The sequence below is a fragment of the Anabas testudineus genome, chromosome 19 (genome assembly GCF_900324465.2).
Source record: "Anabas testudineus chromosome 19, fAnaTes1.2, whole genome shotgun sequence".
Taxonomy (NCBI): domain Eukaryota; kingdom Metazoa; phylum Chordata; class Actinopteri; order Anabantiformes; family Anabantidae; genus Anabas; species Anabas testudineus.
This window is the reverse complement of record NC_046628.1, coordinates 8,460,574-8,481,819: the sequence shown is the minus strand read 5'-3', so window position 1 is coordinate 8,481,819 and position 21,246 is coordinate 8,460,574. Positions and strand designations below refer to the sequence as shown.

At 37.9% G+C, this 21,246-nt stretch overlaps 4 protein-coding genes across 12 annotated transcripts; 1 reads left to right on the top strand and 3 right to left on the bottom strand.

Moving 5' to 3' along the window:
• Positions 1–1,160: 1,160 nt before the first annotated feature.
• On the bottom strand, positions 1,161–3,001 carry zgc:56095 (ferritin). Its single transcript, XM_026352260.1, has 5 exons — positions 2,826–3,001; positions 2,329–2,432; positions 2,075–2,221; positions 1,861–1,986; positions 1,161–1,613 (listed from the first exon to the last, which is right to left on the bottom strand). The coding sequence occupies exons 2-5, from the start codon at positions 2,428–2,430 to the stop codon at positions 1,464–1,466; spliced, it is 525 nt and encodes a 174-aa protein (XP_026208045.1). The 5' UTR covers positions 2,431–2,432; positions 2,826–3,001; the 3' UTR covers positions 1,161–1,463.
• A 1,651-nt stretch (positions 3,002–4,652) lies between these two features.
• On the top strand, positions 4,653–16,628 carry ptprh (protein tyrosine phosphatase receptor type H). 9 transcript variants are annotated; one of them, XM_026351205.1, is made up of 26 exons: positions 4,653–5,069; positions 5,762–5,846; positions 6,830–7,093; positions 7,383–7,640; positions 7,778–8,035; positions 8,277–8,540; positions 8,800–9,057; positions 9,196–9,453; positions 9,696–9,959; positions 10,250–10,507; positions 10,749–11,012; positions 11,302–11,559; positions 11,800–12,063; positions 12,196–12,453; positions 12,625–12,843; positions 13,392–13,652; positions 13,883–13,976; positions 14,063–14,110; positions 14,295–14,376; positions 14,534–14,624; positions 14,746–14,822; positions 15,049–15,183; positions 15,433–15,555; positions 15,796–15,956; positions 16,159–16,294; positions 16,453–16,628. In XM_026351205.1, exons 1-26 carry the CDS (start codon positions 5,001–5,003, stop codon positions 16,594–16,596), a joined length of 4,851 nt encoding a protein of 1,616 aa, XP_026206990.1. In that variant the 5' UTR covers positions 4,653–5,000; the 3' UTR covers positions 16,597–16,628. The 9 variants fall into 9 exon arrangements, with proteins under 9 accessions (XP_026206990.1, XP_026206989.1, XP_026206992.1 ...); XM_026351204.1 differs by having other exon boundaries at positions 14,060–14,110; XM_026351207.1 differs by lacking the exon at positions 7,778–8,035 and having other exon boundaries at positions 4,654–5,069; positions 14,060–14,110.
• Positions 16,629–17,426: 798 nt separating this feature from the next.
• si:dkey-197c15.6 (putative nuclease HARBI1) lies at positions 17,427–18,822 on the bottom strand. The gene is made up of 2 exons (XM_026351215.1): positions 18,044–18,822; positions 17,427–17,857 (listed from the first exon to the last, which is right to left on the bottom strand). The coding sequence occupies exons 1-2, from the start codon at positions 18,717–18,719 to the stop codon at positions 17,454–17,456; spliced, it is 1,080 nt and encodes a 359-aa protein (XP_026207000.1). The 5' UTR covers positions 18,720–18,822; the 3' UTR covers positions 17,427–17,453.
• A 543-nt stretch (positions 18,823–19,365) lies between these two features.
• Positions 19,366–21,170, bottom strand: pigp (phosphatidylinositol glycan anchor biosynthesis, class P). The gene is made up of 5 exons (XM_026351216.1): positions 21,037–21,170; positions 20,730–20,814; positions 20,192–20,264; positions 19,948–20,066; positions 19,366–19,648 (listed from the first exon to the last, which is right to left on the bottom strand). Exons 2-5 carry the CDS (start codon positions 20,809–20,811, stop codon positions 19,533–19,535), a joined length of 390 nt encoding a protein of 129 aa, XP_026207001.1. The 5' UTR covers positions 20,812–20,814; positions 21,037–21,170; the 3' UTR covers positions 19,366–19,532.
• Positions 21,171–21,246: the final 76 nt, after the last annotated feature.

Sequence of the window (21,246 nt, the reverse complement as noted above, 5' to 3'; positions counted from 1 at the left end):
CCATCATTCCTTCTTTATGCTGCAAACTCTGACTGGCAGGTTCTCTGCAACCCTTTCCATCAAAGCTAAAGCGCTGGCAAATCACTAGAGCAGTGTTGTCATTTAATCCCCCCCCACCCACCTCCTCCCGATATTAGAATGCTGAAAACACATCTGTTGCTTTATGTGTCCAACTGAAGATGCATGAAAACATTCCTAGTTAATATTACTGTACTACTAAAAATCTCACAAATTGAAAACAGTTTAAGTTGTGTCCTACAGTAGGAAAGGTAACTGTTCATTAGACTGATGAAGCATGGCAGTGGTGCTTGTGTTTATCCATTAGACTGAAGAGATTGTAGTGCATTCAGCCCCTCACTAATCCCCTCAGCATAGCTGCCCTCGCAGTCCATCCTCAGTCTACCAACAACTATCTCCGAGAGATATTCCATCCTCCCTATCCCTTGGCTTACCGTTTTACTGTACAAAACATACCCATATTTAGAGCACTGTGAACAGTAATCCCCAGGCATCGTGCCACGAGTTTGCACTGCTACAGCTGGAGATCTCAGTGGCTCCAATTCAGCATGCAACAACCTCATCTTATAGTTAACTTACTGAACTGCAGAGAGAAAACAAAATGGAAAAAACACAAAGAAACAGCAAATATTGTATGTTGTGACCTTAATAGCATTTATATTAGAGCTTTTGGTCACTTCTTATTATGATAGCAGCTCAGCGTTAGTTAAAATTAGACACAAGGAAAACCATTTTAATCATTCTCCAAATAGGTTTGCTAAACACTGTTGCATGTTCATGGATAATAACAATGCCACTAGATAATTAACAGAACATTCTGTTAATATTGTCAGAAAAAACAAAGGAAATTCATCATACCGTGATGCATTTTGTTGACAAACTTTTACAGCTGAATCACATCTTTGGTAAAACATATAATTTACTTAGAAGCAGCATAGACTTTTTAAAACCACAAGCTGTGTGGTGGCCTCTGTTGATCATTACCTCACCCAACAGTGAGTAAGCACAGTTATCTACAGTGGTCTATAGGATAAGAGGTGACCTTAGAAAAAGTATGTTGAGGCTGTGAGAGAGCAGACGACTTAACACTTGGGCAGAGTTCACCTGTTAAATTGCTTTACAAAAAAGACTAAAACACAAGGTGCCAGAAAAAGTGGACTTTATTCAATATTTTTGTAAATTATGCTGGTTTCAGAATGGCAACAAGCCTTTACTGAAGGCTGTGAAGGTTAAAACCTCAAACAAAATGGAATGTATGAGATGATTCAAATATAAAATGTGTGACTTCTTTTAACGGCTTAGGAAATCTGTAGTTTTCAGCACCATATTAACAAGAACATTTTTCCACTGTGGTTTTCAAGTTTCAAATTGAGGTATTTCATGTTATTTTACTTTTAGCTTCTCGGGCTGGGTCTCTTTTGAAATGTCGAGCTTATGCTGTGACCTTACAGAGTGTGTTTATCGAAGAGGTATTCTCCCATTAGACCATGTGTCTGAGAATCAGTAATGCGGGTCAGGCTTCCAACGTAATCCCCCATCTTCTTGATGGTGTCATGACTGTCAGTGAGGAAGTGCCCCTCAAGAAAGTCAGTCAGCTGCAGAAGAGGCAAGATAGAAAATAGTGAGTAGGATGTGAGTAATTCTATGAAAGTAATCAAGTAGGTCATGAATCATGACACAGGTAATATTTAATAATCATCCCTTAAATATTCCAGGCCTAACCCATATTAAAGCAGTACTTTTAAGTCCAACACTGCAGCTAGCGTCTTCATATTAACTATAGCACATCTAAACGTCTCACAACGTGTAGCAGTTATGTCTATCTCACAGTGCCAGACTTACATGAGGGTCAGTGTGGTTGCCAGCTCTTCGGTGCACATTAAGGATAAATGTGTTTAGTGACTTCTGGTAATCGAGGGAAAAGGACATTGCATCCAGACCACCTTTCCAATCCTCCCTACTTGGTTTCTAAACAGAAAGTTGGTTCAAAAAACTGATTCAGTCTCAAAAACAACAGCTTAGAAAATGTGCTCAACAGTTTATGTTGTGGATTTACAGCAATAGTCTGGAGCAGAATTCGGCCTCCTCTCATGTTCTGATATTCCAGGAGCTTCTCAGCCTGTTCCCTCTCTTTCCCTGAGCGCTCCAGGAAAAAACTGGAGAAATTTGGCAATGCAACATCATCTCTGTCAAAATACATCCCCTAAAAGAAATGAGAGAAACAAGATATTCAGAAATTACGGTAGGCAGGTTGAGAAGAGAGGGGAAATCTAAAATCTAACATTAATTTTACTGTTGTAGAAATCTTACCAGAGCGAGGTAGGTGTAGGATGCGCTGAGCTTCAGGTTGATGAGGTTGTTGATGTCTCCTTCTGTCTCCGAATGAAGGTTTTGTTTAACCACAGACTGCATTTCTAAAACACAGAAAATCACTACAATTGATGCCAGTAATAATAACATAAAACAACACCAACCTCAGGCATGCACTCCGTCTTTTAGCAAAGAACGGGACAGGAAATAATATTTCTTACCACTTCCCTCAACTGAAAACAAACACTAACCGCTTCAATGAAATATCCACCTGACAGATCTGTGTTAAAAATTAGTTCAGATTGGTAACGCTTTAAATCAGGTGCATACTGGGTTAAACTAACGTTGCCATTATAAGCTTTTGTTGTGAACTGAAGCTCGGTTAATATCTGCTGAAAAGTCACAGTTATCGCCAGCAGCTAGCCCATGTTGCACACAGTTGGCTGAGGTTAGCCATGTTAGCACCGACTGAACATTAACTAGTTAACGTGACTTACCACACAGATGTTAGCTGAGTCTGACTGCGGACAAAGTCTAATGTTAAGGCAGCGGGACTTAGACCTGCTTGCTCACTTGTAAAGCACCCAGCACCCCACTTTTGCAGCACTGTGACTGACTTTATCTTCTTGTTTATAGATCAGCAAGCTGCAGCCGCCCACGGCTTCTTCTTCTTTGGCTTTCATGGGCGGCTGTAAACCAGCTCGTAGGTCCATTACCGACACCTACAGGACTGATTGTGGAACAGTAGATTAGAAACCAATTACACCTGTTAATAAATTCCCTTGGAGGCTCATCCGAAGAAATTTCCTAAGGTAATATCACCCTTTTCTTCTTTAGTACTCCCATTTTTTCCTAATGTAGACCAGTTATCCTTAAGTTGTTCATACCTAACTTCTTCTTGCTTATTCCAAGCCGAAAATTTAGGTAGATGAGTGCAGATAGTAAACCAAATTTACAAGTTGGTAATAAGTGCAGACACATTATATATCAAAGATGGAGTGGTGTGTGATGTGGTGGCAGTGTGGGTAGATAACAAGCATAGTAAGATTTTGCACATAGTACATGCAGTCTCCTGAGAGTTTGTAAGTGTGAAGCAAAATGGGGGAACTAATGGGGGAACTGAAACAGCTGTTATAAAACCCACAAGCTTTTCTGTGTCAGTCAAAAAGAAAGTAACTGATTTAGAGTGCAACTGATTTAGTGTTGTGCTCACAGAATACGCAACAGGCAGAATAAACATGCAGAAAATGATCTGTTGGTCTATGAACATATAGTACAATGTACAGCTTGACCTTATCTACTGTCAGTCTGAGCCAGACTTTTGATGGACCGTAGAACAAATGGTATGAGTTTAGTTCTGCTTGTCTTGAAGGATTGCCCCACAAAATCACCTGAAATTTGTAGTAAAATTACATTGTTTTTTGTTTGTTTGTTTGTTTGTTTTAAAAAACTCAATTTTATTCTCAGCTGTAGTGGTTGTAAAATTGATATATAAGATGCTTGTTGCCTCCATGGGGTTTATTTGTGGCACTGACACACTCACTATGCAGATTGCACAGGCAGAGACTCAAAACATGAACTCCATGTTAAATATAAGTTCCACCTTATATTACATGTAAAGCACAGATCTTAAAATGTCATAAGAGAAGAGCAAATTATCAGGCCAAAAATTATATTATTACACTATTACATTATACATTAATGTGCTTTTTAAAATAAACACTAGTTAAAGTCACTATCCAATAAGGAAGCTCTTTGTAGTTCTGTTTTTGAGTAATATTTTACAATATTAACAGATGAGGAAAACTATTATAATTTATGAGTGTTAACTTCCTTCTCATGTTTCCCCAATGGACGATGTTGGACAATGTCGTCTTTGACATACAAATGTTTTTATTGAGTGCTGCACCACAATATAAGACCATGAACACTAAACTCAGTGTTCTGTTAAAAATGAAGTTAAAGGCGACGTTTTCTGTTCACAGTTCCTTATATATATCAACCACAAGAAGCTATAAATATCACTGCTGAGTGAGACAATGCAAAGATACCAAAAGCAGCTCTGCTGTACAGTCATAGCAGTTCAGCTGTGTGTGGTGTGGAATGGACATTCATTTTAACTAAGAAACCATCTAAAAACGAGCAAACACAGTAAAAAAAACACCTTAAAAAAAGGCTTTACCTGGTTCATGGATAAAGCCTAAAGAAAAGTTTTTTATTTACACATCATAAAAGCATACAGGCAGTCACAAACATAGAACTGCTTGTGATTAATATACAGTAGAAATAAAGAAATTACAGCCAATAAACATGTAAAACAGACAAATTTACTTAAATGACATACCTTTGACAAGCTGCACATTATGGCAGTTAATAAGGAAGTTACAGGCGGGGCAAAGGTCTCTGTGGTTGTACAAGGGTAAAAAAGGAGAAGAAGCTATTTACTAAGTCACTTGCCAATATGAGAGGAGACCAGAGGTTACTAAAGGAGGACATGGTTAAGAATTAAAAGTCAACACCACAGGAATAAAGTTAATTTCGGACTCCGTCAGACCAAGAAGAAGTTCTTAGTCAAGTGTTGTTTTTGTCAACACAACAGTGGCATTACATAAAATAGAGTCGTGGGACAACAAAGGAATTACGTTCATAGTGCGCGTTTAGCCATAGCAGCGATGAGACCTTTGTCTTTCAAAATCACTTCAGACCACTTCCTGTTGTGGGTCCTTCTAAGTCTACTTTGGGTAAGTTGTTTTTTGATCTTTCTTTTTTAGGATTGATCAGTGTTTCTTTATGTAGGAGCAGGGTGACCCTCAACAAAAAGAAACTGTACAGCCAAAGCCACAGTGAGAGTTCAAAGCGTGATATGCATCATGACAACACTAAGTTTAGATGGATTTTACACTGTCTCAAGTTCAGGAAACTGAAAAAGACTGTTGCTCAACCTGAGAATGATGGGCTTTTTTAGATGCTGCAATGTTAATAAATTCTTTCTCAGCAACAGTAATCTATTTCCACTCACTTCCTCAGAGAAACAAAGGCACAACTAAGGAAATAACTTAATGTAAAATATGTAAGGAGAGCTGTATAACACTTATTGTTATTTTGTTATATCTTCTAGAAAAATCAATATAGCGACAAAACAAAATGCTAATTTCTGGACCATAATTTGCATTTGCCACTTATGCAGTTATAGCTATACTTTTCTCAAACTGTTTATGATATACGTACGTAACAGTGTTGATTTTTGAATATTTTGATATAGTTAAAAGTAGAAGTTGCTTTGCTCTTACATATATTTTTGTAGTTTTCTCAGCTGTGTAGAAACCATAGTCAGAATTAAATATCTGTCAGTTTTGTACAGTATAAAGTCAAACTGACATTTTTGGTTTAGGTCATTCTCTATATTCTTAAACAAATAGTTTTCTGTTTTTAGGGTGTCACTGGCTCCGTCACAGCATCACCAACAACAGCCACAACGCAGACTGCTCAATCGACGACTCTTTCAACAATAAAACCATGTATGTATCAGTATGAGGATCCTATCCCTCACTCTCATCACTGTGTCTGAGCACTGGATACACATTTAAAGCTGAAACTGGTAGCTCACATTAAAGTATATAAGCCATCTATTTCTTGTGTTATGCAAATTTAAGAAGCATTTTCATACTTTAGTAATTATACTATAATGTTATTTGACTATAGTATTATTATTATGACATTAACAATTGGTATTGCCCATCAGGTCAACAAGATAAAATCTGAAAAATCATTAACATCATATTAATAATATAATATTTATTATTAATTTCATATTTCTGCTCAGTATCTCTTTACAGTATAGCTCCTTATAATTTAAATGGAAAGAGGTGTCTATGACTATGTATGACATTTTTTCACAAAACAAAATAGTCATTTTTCACATCAATATGTTGTAGTGTTGCCTATTTACCCTTACTCTTCTTAACACAAATTCAAAGTGTTTAGCCAATAGAGTCATTGTTATTTTACATATTTAGGAGGAATAATTTCTCTATGCAGTCAGTTGGAAAAAATGAGGCCAGTATAACAAAAAAGTAGATAGAATCCTCAACTGTACACTTTACTACAATAAGACAAAGATAAACGTCACTACATCAGCAGAAAATGAAACAGTAACATACACAGTCTCAGATCTCAACAGTGGAAATAAATACAAGTTCACTCTCTTCACTGTGTTTGAAAATGTCAGAAGCACTGGAGTAAACCTCAGTGCTGTTACAGGTAAGATGTCCAAATTGAAAAAGGTGAATAACATTAACCATGACAGAGCTCTGTGACAGTATCTAATTTAAGTATGTTAACGTGGGGACTGCTCTCTCACGTGAACTGTTTTGAAAACACTTTTATAATGAAAAGGAACTTGTAAAAAGTAACATCAATTCATGCTTGAATTGTTGTAATTAAAAAAATAAATTTCTCAGCTCATTGAGTGAAACAGGTGTGTCCTCTTGCATTTTTTCAGCTCCTGAAAATGTTAAGAAGGTGGAAGTGCAGGGACGAAATGAGACCAGTATAACTCTGACGTGGAGCCCGGTTAACAACATCTCTACTTACATCCTACAATATAATAAAAATGGCAGTTCCAAAAAGGAAAACATCAGCGCATCTCAAGCAGAAGTCAAACATGAGGTCTCTTCACTTAATGCTGGGACAAAATATCATTTCACTCTTGTCACTGTGTTTGAGGGAGTCAACAGCACCGGATACACATTTACTGCTGTGACAGGTAAGTGATTTTAAAATGGTCATTTGTGAATAAGGAATTCTAAAAGTAATTCTCTGGAAAGTGTCAGCAAATTAATTTCATAACTATCCCTCAAGTTCTGTGGTGAAAATAAGCTGTCTTTATTTTAACCAGTTCCCTCAAAGGTTCCTTTTGTAAATGTGGGTGAACGTTCTGTGACAAGTATAACTCTGAAGTGGAACAATGGGGACAGAAACTGGAGCTACTTGCTGTGATGTTGTTTTTTAAATCTATTTTTTATAGTTCTTTCTCTACATCTTTTATATTCCAGTTCCTCCTGATGCAAAAAACTTCAGATCAGTTGGACAAAATGAGACCAGTATAACTCTGCAGTGGGAAAAAGTAGATGCATTCATCAACTATGCACTTGAGTTCAGTGACAAAGTGATAAACATCACTGCATTAGCAGAAAATGAAACAGTAACATACACAGTCTCAGATCTCAACAGTGGAAATAAATACAAGTTCACTCTCTTCACTGTGTTTGAAAATGTCAGAAGCACTGGAGTAAACCTCAGTGCAGTTACTGGTAAGATTTTATTTTGTGATATAGCACTACATCATGAACCAGGGCACTGTCACAATATCTAACTCAAAGTTTTTTTTGCCAAAAGAAACATAATGATTGTATATATTTAGAAGGACTAAATTCTCTGTACATCCTAGTTCCTAGTAATGCAGAGGAGTTCAAGTCAGTTGGACAAAGTGAGACCAGTATAACTCTGCAGTGGAAAAAAGTAGATACGATCCTCAACTATGCACTTCACTACAATGATTCAAAGATAAACGTCACTACATCAGCAGAAAATGAAACAGTAACATACACAGTCTCAGATCTCAACAGTGGGAATAAATACAAGTTCACTCTCTTCACTGTGTTTGAAAATGTCAGAAGCACTGGAGTAAACCTCAGTGCTGTTACAGGTAAGATGTCCAAATTGAAAAAGGTGAATAACATTAACCATGACAGAGCTCTGTGACAGTATCTAATTTACGTATGTTAACGTGGGGACTGCTCTCTCATGTGAACTGTTTTGAAAACACTTTTATAATGAAAAGGAACTTGTAAAAAGTAACATCAATTCATGCTTGAATTGTTGTAATTTAAAAAATCAATTTCTCAGCTCATTGAGTGAAACAAGTGTGTCCTCTTCTATTTTTTCAGCTCCTGAAAATGTTAAGAAGGTGGAAGTGCAGGGACGAAATGAGACCAGTATAACGCTGACGTGGAGCCCGGTTAACAACAGCTCTACTTACATCCTACAATATGATAAAAATGGCAGTTCCAAAAAGGAAAACATCAGCGCATCTCAAGCAGAAGTCAAACATGAGGTCTCTTCACTTAATGCTGGGACAAAATATCATTTCACTCTTGTCACTGTGTTTGAGGGAGTCAACAGCACTGGATACACATTTACTGCTGTGACAGGTAGGTGATTTTAAAATAGTCATTTGTGAATAAGGAATTCTAAAAGTAATTCTCTGGAAAGTGTCAGCAAATTTATTTCATAACGATCCCTCAAGTTCTGTGGTGAAAAGAATCTGTCTTCATTTTAATTAGTTCCCTCAAAGGTTCCTTCTGTAAATGTGGGTGAACGTTCTGTGGACAGAAACTGGAGCTACTTGCTGTGATGTTGTTTTTTAAATCTATTTTTTATAGTTCTTTCTCTACATCTTTTATATAACAGTTCCTCCTGATGTAAAAAACTTCAGATCAGTTGGACAAAATGAGACCAGTATAACTCTGCAGTGGGAAAAAGTAGATGCATTCATCAACTATGCACTTGAGTTCAGTGACAAAGTGATAAACATCACTGCATTAGCAGAAAATGAAACAGTAACATACAGAGTCTCAGATCTCAACAGTGGGAATAAATACAAGTTCACTCTCTTCACTGTGTTTGAAAATGTCAGAAGCACTGGAGTAAACCTCAGTGCTGTTACCGGTAAGATTTTTTTTTTGTGATACAGCACTACATCATGAACCAGGGCACTGTCACAATATCTAACTCAAAGTTTTTTTTGCCAAAAGAAACATAATGATTGTATATATTTAGAAGGACTAAATTCTCTGTACATCCTAGTTCCTAGTAATGCAGAGGAGTTCAAGTCAGTTGGACAAAGTGAGACCAGTATAACTCTGCAGTGGAAAAAAGTTGATGCAATCCTCAACTATGCACTTCACTACAATGATTCAAAGATAAACGTCACTACATCAGCAGAAAATGAAACAATAACATACAGAGTCTCAGATCTCAACAGTGGGAATAAATACAAGTTCACTCTCTTCACTGTGTTTGAAAATGTCAGAAGCACTGGAGTAAACCTCAGTGCTGTTACAGGTAAGATGTCCAAATTGAAAAAGGTGAATAACATTTACCATGACAGAGCTCTGTGACAGTATCTAATTTAAGTATGTTAACGTGGGGACTGCTCTCTCACGTGAACTGTTTTGAAAACACTTTTATAATGAAAAGGAACCTTGTAAAAAGTAACATCAATTCATGCTTGAATTGTTGTAATTTCAAAAATCCATTTCTCAGCTCGTTGAGTGAAACAAGTGTGTCCTCTTGCATCTTTTCAGCTCCTGAAAATGTTAAGAAGGTGGAAGTGCAGGGACGAAATGAGACCAGTATAACGCTGACGTGGAGCCCGGTTAACAACATCTCTACTTACATCCTACAATATAATAAAAATGGCAGTTCCAAAAAGGAAAACATCAGCGCATCTCAAGCAGAAGTTAAACATGAGGTCTCTTCACTTAATGCTGGGACAAAATATCATTTCACTCTTGTCACTGTGTTTGAGGGAGTCAACAGCACTGGATACACATTTACTGCTGTGACAGGTAGGTGATTTTAAAATGGTCATTTGTGAATAAGGAATTCTAAAAGTAATTCTCTGGAAAGTGTCAGCAAATATATTTTCATAACAATCCCTCAAGTTCTGTGGTGAAAAGAATCTGTCTTTATTTTAACCAGTTCCCTCAAAGGTTCCTTTTGTAAATGTGGGTGAACGTTCTGTGACAATTATAACTCTGAAGTGGATCAATGTGGACAGAAACTGGAGCTACTTGCTGTGATGTTGTTTTTTAAATCTATTTTTTATAGTTCTTTCTCTACATCTTTTATATTCCAGTTCCTCCTGATGTAAAAAACTTCAGATCAGTTGGACAAAATGAGACCAGTATAACTCTGCAGTGGACAAAAGTAGATGTATTCATCAACTATGCACTTGAGTTCAGTGACAAAGTGATAAACATCACTGCATTAGCAGAAAATGAAACAGTAACATACACAGTCTCAGATCTCAACAGTGGGAATAAATACAAGTTCACTCTCTTCACTGTGTTTGAAAATGTCAGAAGCACTGGAGTAAACCTCAGTGCTGTTACAGGTAAGATGTCCAAATTGAAAAAGGTGAATTACATTAACCATGACAGAGCTCTGTGACAGTATCTAATTTACGTATGTTAACGTGGGGACTGCTCTCTCACGTGAACTGTTTTGAAAACACTTTTATAATGAAAAGGAACTTGTAAAAAGTAACATCAATTCATGCTTGAATTGTTGTAATTTCAAAAATCAATTTCTCAGACCGTTGAGTGAAACAAGTGTGTCCTCTTGCATCTTTTCAGCTCCTGAAAATGTTAAGAAGGTGGAAGTGCAGGGACGAAATGAGACCAGTATAACTCTGACGTGGAGCCCGGTTAACAACATCTCTACTTACATCCTACAATATAATAAAAATGGCAGTTCCAAAAAGGAAAACATCAGCGCATCTCAAGCAGAAGTCAAACATGAGGTCTCTTCACTTAATGCTGGGACAAAATATCATTTCACTCTTGTCACTGTGTTTGAGGGAGTCAACAGCACTGGATACACATTTACTGCTGTGACAGGTAGGTGATTTTAAAATGGTCATTTGTGAATAAGGAATTCTAAAAGTAATTCTCTGGAAAGTGTCAGCAAATTTATTTCATAACTATCCCCCAAGTTCTGTGGTGAAAAGAAGCTGTCTTTATTTTAATTAGTTCCCTCAAAGGTTCCTTTTGTAAATGTGGGTGAACGTTCTGTGACAATCATAACTCTGAAGTGGATCAATGTGGACAGAAACTGGAGCTACTTGCTGTGATGTTGTTTTTTAAATCTATTTTTTATAGTTCTTTCTCTACATCTTTTATATTCCAGTTCCTCCTGATGTAAAAAACTTCAGATCAGTTGGACAAAATGAGACCAGTATAACTCTGCAGTGGACAAAAGTAGATGCATTCATCAACTATGCACTTGAGTTTAGTGACAAAGTGATAAACATCACTGCATTAGCAGAAAATGAAACAGTAACATACAGAGTCTCAGATCTCAACAGTGGGAATAAATACAAGTTCACTCTCTTCACTGTGTTTGAAAATGTCAGAAGCACTGGAGTAAACCTCAGTGCTGTTACAGGTAAGATGTCCAAATTGAAAAAGGTGAATAACATTAACCATGACAGAGCTCTGTGACAGTATCTAATTTAAGTATGTTAACGTGGGGACTGCTCTCTCACGTGAACTGTTTTGAAAACACTTTTATAATGATAGGAACTTGTAAAAAGTAACATCAATTCATGCTTGAATTGTTGTAATTTCAAAAATCCATTTCTCAGCTCATTGAGTGAAACAAATGTGTCCTCTTGCATCTTTTCAGCTCCCGAAAATGTTAAGAAGGTGGAAGTGCAGGGAAGAAATGAGACCAGTATAACTCTGACGTGGAGCCCGGTTAACAACATCTCTACTTACATCCTACAATATAATAAAAATGGCAGTTCCAAAAAGGAAAACATCAGCGCATCTCAAGCAGAAGTCAAACATGAGGTCTCTTCACTTAATGCTGGGACAAAATATCATTTCACTCTTGTCACTGTGTTTGAGGGAGTCAACAGCACTGGATACACATTTACTGCTGTGACAGGTAGGTGATTTTAAAATGGTCATTTGTGAATAAGGAATTCTAAAAGTAATTCTCTGGAAAGTGTCAGCAAATTTATTTCATAACGATCCCTCAAGTTCTGTGGTGAAAAGAATCTGTCTTTATTTTAACCAGTTCCCCCAAAGGTTCCTTTTGTAAATGTGAGTGAACGTTCTGTGACAAGCATAACTCTGAAGTGGATCAATGTGGACAGAAACTGGAGCTACTTGCTTCAGATTAATGGCAGTGATGTGGCAGATATCAAAAATGTGTCTTCAGATGTTGTGTCACATTCAGTCACTTCCCTCAATCCTGGAACGATGTATAAATACAGTGTGACTACAGTGTTTGAAGAACTCAACAGCACTGCTTATGAAAACGTCACAGTGACAGGTATATGCAGGCCAACATCATTCAATATTTGTCAGAATTAATGATACAATTTTGTTCCATGTGTAGAAAGTCATGTAGGTAGAAAGACATTCAAGTTCAGATCCTGTAAGACACAAGTTGGTCCTCCTTTGTTTGAATTATGTGCTGAATACTTTTCTTTCTTATTTTTAGCCATAGACTGTGCCAGTGTAGCCTGGCATGTTGGTAACTCGTCGATCAAAGGAATAGTAGAAGGCTTGTTCTCGAATGCAACTGCCTCAAATGGATCACAAACTCATGTCAGTTTTGGAGGTAACAATGTGTCCTTCACTGGCCTTTACCCTGGTGCAACCTATGAGGTGTCTCTGATGTATGAAACATATCAACAGTGTCGCCACAATCTTACAATTCGTAAGTACAAGTGTGTCTTAACACTTAATATGTGTCTGCAGTGTGTTAATATAATATTTATCAATCTTTACTTTAAAGATCTACCAAATAAATATTTGATAATAGTCAAAGGAAAAACATCAGTAATGTTTTTTTACACACATACCACAAGCAGCTTGAAATGGTTCAATATGATTATATAGGCTGCATCAAATTATTTCTTAATCAGTTAATTTATTGATTGTATGTTAATTGTATTGATAAAAAAAATGAAAGAATTGTATGTGTCCTACTCAGATTCCAGTCAGAAGCCAAGCACTATTATTCACCATGCAAAACAGAAAACAAATCCTCACTTTAGGATAGCTGGGATGACTGGTGATTAATCAGTTATCAGTTATCTTATTGTGAAGTGCTTCTTTTTGAAGAGAATAAAACATCTTTTTTTAATTAGAGGGTGGATTTTATTCAAGTTAATTTTCGTTAAATATGTCTATAGTATAGTATAGATATGCATGAACTTGTAATGTGTATCATAGTAAAGGCATTTTTGCACTTGTTCCACTCAGTTCCTCCAGGCCTAACTGCTCACTGTGAGTACTGGGCAGCTGGCTACTCTATCCGCATTGTCTGGAATAAACCTGTTGGTATGTGGACTGATGTAGAGGTGAATGTGACTGGAAAACCTAAGAAGATACCGAACACAGTACAGTATATTGTGATACCTGGATTCCTACCTGCCAGAACATATGAAGTATCTCTAGCTTCATTTTCTGGAACTGTAAGGAGTTCAGAGCCATTTGTTTTTAAATGTTCTACTGATCCAAGGGGTGAGTCAGTGTTTCTTTATGTACATTTTTATCATTATATTCACTCGTTATTGTGCTGCTTAACATCAGTTACAGGACTTGCTTGATCCTTGGTTTTGATGTTTAGAATTATTACATTTTTCATACAATACAAAATATGTTATAGTGGTAACACAAAGACAATGACTGTCTCAAATATAGATAGGTCTACTGTGTTTCAAGGCATTTAACCCAGATTTTATTATCTGTAGGGGTCATCGCGGGGTCTGTTCTCGCTGTTCTGCTTTTTTGTGTCCTGGTCTTTCTGGCTATCTTCATTTTGTTTATAAGACCAGATTTAATCAGGTTGGTGATGCTCCGGTCAGCTACAACACAGTCATATAATCTCCCTCAAATGTTAAGTAAACGTTGTTGCTTCTTTCCCACAGCAGAAAAAGAACATTCATTAGTGGATGTGAACTAGTTACTAAAAAGTGCAGGTAAGTAAATATTTGATCATCTCTTCATAGGATTAACACCACTATCAATCCTCTACTGTGTAGTAAAGGGGAAGAAAATTTGTTGTTTACCACATGTGAAAATGTCCTCCATGTAAAATTAAATTTAATTGACTGCAGACTCGTCATTAATATGTAACAGGTATTCTACTTTTATGTTTTTTAGTGCTATTTCTGTGGACATGTTTGCAGCTCACTTCCATCAACTAAGTATGGATGACAACAGAGGTTTCAGTGTTGAATATGAGGTGCACTTTTTTTTTTCTCCATTATCTTCTCTGTTGTATTTTGTATTATGTAGGATGGTAACTGTGTATTTCTGGTACTGTTGTTGCACTATTTATGATGCCTTTCTTTGACTTTAGCCTCATTGACATGTCGTGTTGTCTCCTATCTTTCATGCAGAGCCTCATTCCTGTTGGCACAGAGCAGACACAAAAAGTAGCTGTTCTTCCTGAGAACAAACCTAAGAATCGTTTCAACAATGTGCTGCCATGTAAGGCTGAATGCTCGACAACGTTATAATATGAAATAGAGACTCATGAAATGACTCATTCTAGTTAAGTGTCTCCTTTGTCGTTGCGTTAACAGTTAAAACATCTGTTGTTTTATCCTAGATGACTGGTGTCGAGTGAAGCTAACTACTTCCGATTCCAGTGAGTCCTCTGACTACATTAATGCCAATTATATGCCAGTAAGTATTACTCGATAATTGACAACGATTTAAAAAAACTCATTTGTAAGGAAGGATTGGTTTGATAAGTTTAAACCTTTCACAGTCTGGAACAAATACAGTATGGAGTTGCCACAACATCTGCATGTGTACATTCATATACATTCAGGCCAGATCTCTTGAGTCTATGGTTTTATTTCATGCTGAACAGAAATGTACATATTAACTTTAATTTATTACTTTTAAGGGCTACAACAGCAACAGAGAATACATTGCCACTCAGGGTCCTTTACCATCTACAGTAAATGATTTCTGGAGGATGATCTGGGAGCAAACAGTGGGGGGCGTCGTCATGGTAACTAACTGCACTGAAGGTGGACGGGTGAGTCTTCAGGACGATCTGACAATGTTTTATCGCCAAATTTGAAAAAACGTTCAAATCTCATTTTCAGGGCTTTAATAATTAGCTTTTATGTTTAAGACAGTTTATGCACTCTGTTTTTTTGGCCTTAATATGACTGATAATATACTGATTTTTACAATTTTTGTTTATTGACACTTTGGTCATTTGCTACAGTAATGCTAGAACGACTTTATAACCTAAACCTTTCTGTATGTTTTATTTTCCTAGACCAAGTGTGAGCGATACTGGCCTGCAAACAGTACTCCTTGCCTTTACGGAAACCTGTTGGTCACCATGACATCTGAGCAACAGGACCCCAACTGGACATTGAGAGACTTCAATGTGAAACATGTATGAAACATTTCTAAAATGTATATGGTGTAACTGAATTGGTTAAGTATTAACATACCTCCAACTTGAAAAGCAAAACAGATGAATGAATTTTACAGGTAAAGTTGTAGGTAAAGAATGTTTAAATGCTGCTTGTTGAAATACACTATGAGGACTTTAGGTGTCATTTACCAACCGCTACACTGGTTCAAGACACAGTCCTAGAGTATTTGAATTTCTCTATGTGAATCTTCTTCATAGAGAAACACCTCAGAACAGCGCACTGTGAAACATTTCCACTTCACTTCCTGGCCTGACCATGGAGTACCACAGTGCACCGAAGTCCTGATGCAGTTCAGAGGACTGGTGAGACGGCACATAGAGAGAGAAAGGACTGGGGCACCCACTGTTGTTCACTGCAGGTACAGTGTCGTCTAGTGTATTCTGTGTCTTGGGCACCTTTATACTTTAAGGTAACAAAGGTTAAATACAGTGATTTAGACGTTGAGTCAACATAAATAGCTACTGCAAACATTTACATCAACTTTCAAACCAACTGCACAACTATGTGATGAGCATTTTACCTGGGCTATAACTGTTCAGCTTGTTATATCTCTCACTTAGTGCTGGAGTGGGGAGGACAGGCACTATTATTGCCCTGGATGTGCTCCTTCAGCAGCTAGAGAAAAAAGGAGAGGTGGACATCAATGGTTTTGTGCACAAAATGAGATTGAATCGACCACACATGGTGCAGACGGAGGTAAAAAGTTAGCAACATTGACAATATGCATTAACCCTTTTTCTAGCAATTCTACATAGGAAATGTCATCCACACACAATGTGAACGTACAGTAGACACAATAGTAGAAACAATTATGCTTTTTAAGTGCCCTGCAACTCTGGTTTATCTCTTTCCAGTCCCAGTATGTTTTCCTGCACCAATGCATCATGGACATTCTGCAGCCAGATGAGAAGACTGATGAGCACATATATGAGAACACAGACATGATATATGTCAATGCAACTGCACTCCAAGAGTTTCGCTATAACTCAAACCCCTAAACAAGACTGTCAGCCCAGTCCGACCTTGTCTGTTATGCACTTAGTGAAAAACTTAAATTTTAAAAAGATGTTTTATTATTTACCGTACTTGTATATGCATATTTTATTTAACTTGAAGATGTTTTATTTTTCTCATCAGTCAATATTATATATATATATATATATTATTTTAGAAGGGAACAACACTCCAGATGACCACAGAATGTTTTCAGATCAGATTTATTAAATGTATAAATATTAGTAAAAAAATAAATCTGATTTTCTATTTGTATAAGAAATAAAAACTCCTTCCATCCATCCATGATCTAAACTGCATATCCTGGTAATAGTCACAGGGGTGCTAGAGCAAATCCCAGCAGTTACTAGGTCGGATGCCAGTCTATCACAGGTCCAACATGTAACGGCAGACGACCATTCATTTTCACCTATGGGAAATTTAGAGTCCCCAGTTGACCTAACAGCATGTTTCTGCGTTGTGGGAGGAAACTAGAGTACCCAGAGGAAACCCACACAGGCACAGGGACAACATGTACGCTCCATGAGTAAAAGCCACAGCCGGTCCGTGGTTTGGATGCATGAGCTGTGAGGCAGTAGTGCTAACCCCTCCAACAATGTGTTTATTATTAACAAAAATAACTGATGTGTTTTTAGCAAGTCTGCACCCAAGACAGAAACCTGGCAGGCTGTCACATTTCTGTATTCATGTCAAACTGATCAGCAACAGAACAGGAAGTAGCATCAAGGTGGGAATAAATCCTGCATTGTACGTTTGGTTTAAGTTCCACTGTTTGTCCTTAATATGTCAGTGATCCTCTTTGCTTTCTACTACTGCTCACATATTGACCACAGGGCTGTTGTTACTGTAGGTCCTGGCTCCTGCAGACAACAGAGAAGTTTTCCTCGATGAGTTTCTCTCTCGCTTTTAGGGCGTCTGGGTTGATTTCCACTGGCACTGAATGCTGCTTACCCGGGAGCAGGGGCTCAATTTTACCAGCTACAGGTGGAGGAGGGACTGAGAACTTCTTTGCGATGTTGTGCAGGACACAGCACGTCTTGATAATGTTGGACTTTTTATTCAAAGAGTCTTCTTGGGCAAAACCAAGTTGCATCAGACACCTGAAACGCCTCTTCATGGAGCCAAGTGTTGCCTGCATGACCCCATAGATCTTTGCGTGAGCCTCATTGAAGCGGGTCTCACTCTCATTTACAGGGTCTGACACAGGAGTCAACAGATGCTTGCTTAAGTAGTAGCCTTTCCCACCTTAAATGAAGACACAAGACACTGCAATTAATACAAAAAGACCATTATAATTAGTAATGTAAGAAGTAATTTATAACACAGATGAAACTGAAGGTGTAGCATGGATTTATGACAGATTCAGTAAAAACACACAAACAAGTTCCTATGATCAAATTGGCCTCACGTGTCTCCAATTTCCTTTCTTACCAATAACCCAGTATGGTCCGTGAACGTCTTTCTCAATTTCCTTTCCCTTGATCGATGAGTCCCACATGTCCTGGTCAAATGTGCTGCCCACACAACACTTTTCTACGCTCAGTATGTTGCCGTCGGAGTCACATATGATCTGGCTCACGACAGATGTGTGACCCAAGGTGTTGACAAAAGACCTGAAACTGTTCTTCTCATACGGAGAAGCTCTGATTTTGAAGTGAGCAGGAGCCACGATGCCCAGCACACTGGGGATCCCACTGACCCTCTCTATCCTGAAGGCGACGCTGGCTCTGGCGTCCCGGGTTTCAGGGAATGAGATGAACTGATCGGACATCCCCGAGATGACTCCGGAGACTGCGTTAATGATCGTGCCGCACTCCGCCTGGCTCAGCCCGACTCTCTGCAGGACGGCGCAGGAGGACACGCCGTGTGCGTAATAGTTCAGCGCCACCATGACAATACCGTCCACGGTCAGGGAGGCCATATCCAGAGGGACTGTTTTCATGCGGATGCGCACCGTGTCTGTGATGAAAGCGATACAGGGTCTGGTGAGATGGAACATCTGGAACAAAGCTTCGTCCTCGAATTGGTCGAAATAGCTCGGAGTCCCTCCTTCATGTTCCAGGAGGTGATCCTGGACCCCGAGCCACACCGGCAGAGCGAAGGCCATCTTTTTACGACTGACTGAAATACCTTTAAAAACACATGTACTACATTTCGTCCAACAAAGCTCGAAGGACCAGTGGTAAACAGTAGTAGTGAGAGTCACGGGAGGAAGCACAGTCTTCTTCTATGACCTCACAGTTCGTGAAGCAGTGCTTTACCACCACCCTGTGGACGCAAATATAAACCACCACGAAAAGCAGCCGCATGAGGTCACAGGACATCCTCAAGTGAAACACTCAGGAAAATTATTATCATTTATTATTAGTCCACATCATCTCATCCCACTTCACCACCTTACAGCATAACACAAGCTTTGACCGCAGGTTGATGAGTTTGATTCGTTTTCCCGTAGATATGAAATCTTGACTAATTTCATATGCCATACTTTTCTGGTCCAAGTTTCTTTCTGATTTGTTAGTTATAACTTATAAGCAGCTAACCTTAGATACAAATACTTAGCTTTAAGATGTATAGAACAAAATCTCTATAAATGAAAATAGGTCAAATTATAGGAGTTAACATAATATTAGAAAAAATAAAACATAACCTTTACACCAAGGTCATTACTAGTAATAGATGTAGGTTGCAGACTTTAAACTACTTTAGATATTCAGCATGTCTGAACATACACAGGTCACACTTTTGCCTAATAAAGAAAAATAAAGTACATTTATTCAGTGCATCTTTGCCCAATGGAGCATTGTTCCTGGATAAATACAGAAAGCATATTGCAATTCATATTTTATAAGTGTCAACAGTGAAAGCACAATAAACGCCCAGCACATTTACTTCTGATTTCCAAGTCCAGTTCTGTTTGTTATAGCTTCGATGACAAAAATAACATTCGGTTAACTTCGCTAATGGAAACGTCTTTCAGCCTGGGTATTCCCCCCTTCTGGCAGTCTTCTGGCCTCTGACCCTGAGCGTACACATCTGTGACAGAAAGGAGACATTCAAGGGTTTTAGGGCCAGGTAGTTCATATATAACACATCCTCTCATTTGACTGTTTCCTCTTGACTGGAAGTGTGGTATAAAATATCTGTATCATTTATAATGATATGAGATTATGACATATGATACACGAGGTTTTAAAATGCTATTAATCACTATTATTTATCTATTAACTTTTAACATAAGTGACTGTAGTACTAATTACTAAGTAGTGGGGGGTGTAGCACTAGTATACTATCAATTGAATTCAAATTATTCGCCATAGTTATGACAACCTCACCTGTGATGTTATCCACGGAGTCGAGTGGAGCTGTGTTGTTCATGTTCACTCCAAACAACACCGCCACAAAAACCAGTAAGGCTACAACTAGATAGATCGGTACTGCAAGAGCCCAATATCTACACAAGGCAAAATGCTTCAGTTAACAGATCATTCAACTTCTAATATTTAGTAATACATGCAACAGGTACATACTCTGGTTTAATAGTTACTGGTGGGATAGGCAAGGATGCTTTCAACTCACTTTTGAGGCCAGTAAGTGAGGCCTAGAGAATGGAGCCACTCTTCGGGTATGAAAGCCCAAAGGCAATACAGAACTGTGGAGGGAAGAAAGGAGGGGAGATGTTACATTGCAGACAGGGTAGACAGGGTTGTTTGTTTGAATATCAATTCATACTGTTTCACAATAGGAAGTGAAGAGTCTTTTTTGCAGGTGCTTTCAAACACACTATGCAAATCTACAATTATTATGTCCTAACTATGAGGTGGTTCTCTTGAGAGACAGAGATAATTATTTTCCTTCTGAGTTCTTTAAAGGTAGTTATGTATTATAGTCATACATTAGTATGATATTATATTATATTATATTTCACAAAAACAGATTCTTAGCTGAGTGACCTGGGTGCAGAGATACAGTGGTGCAGGTGAACCACTGAAATAACATTGGTGTTTTTGGTATGTGCATGACAATGTACAGTATAAACTAGATTATCTGCCGTTTTTTCATTGGAAGTATTTCATATTTGAATATTAGATGAGGGGAATAACAATATTTAACTTACAGAAACCAAACTGTGAGCCAAGGAACAGGACAAACCCATAAATGGCCCTTTCGGGTAGAGGGGAGGGAGAGTTCTCCACCATGACCTGAAACCAAAACATAAACACGAAAGACAGATATAGAAATTTAAGATTCAACTAACATATAAAGCTTCAAACCAGAAGGTGTGAACATATGTATACGTGTAAGTTTGGTTTATCTAGTTACTTATAGCTAGGTGTTCATCTAGTTATACGCGTAATGACAACATCCCCATTTTAGCTAAAGCTTCTCAACACTTCCAGACATTTGGAATTTGGGATATTTACCGAGATGTACACGAAATATCCGACACAACGTATTTATCCAAAGGTATTAATAAATCTGATTATATAAAAATACGTAAAATCGATCTTAAACACATTAGCCCTGTCAACCATCCACAGTCTCGTCGATCGACTATCTTGCCTACATGCGGTCCGATGTGAAATTCAGTCCGGAGTGACACGTTTCCCAGAAAAGTCCTTCCGCTTTTAAAT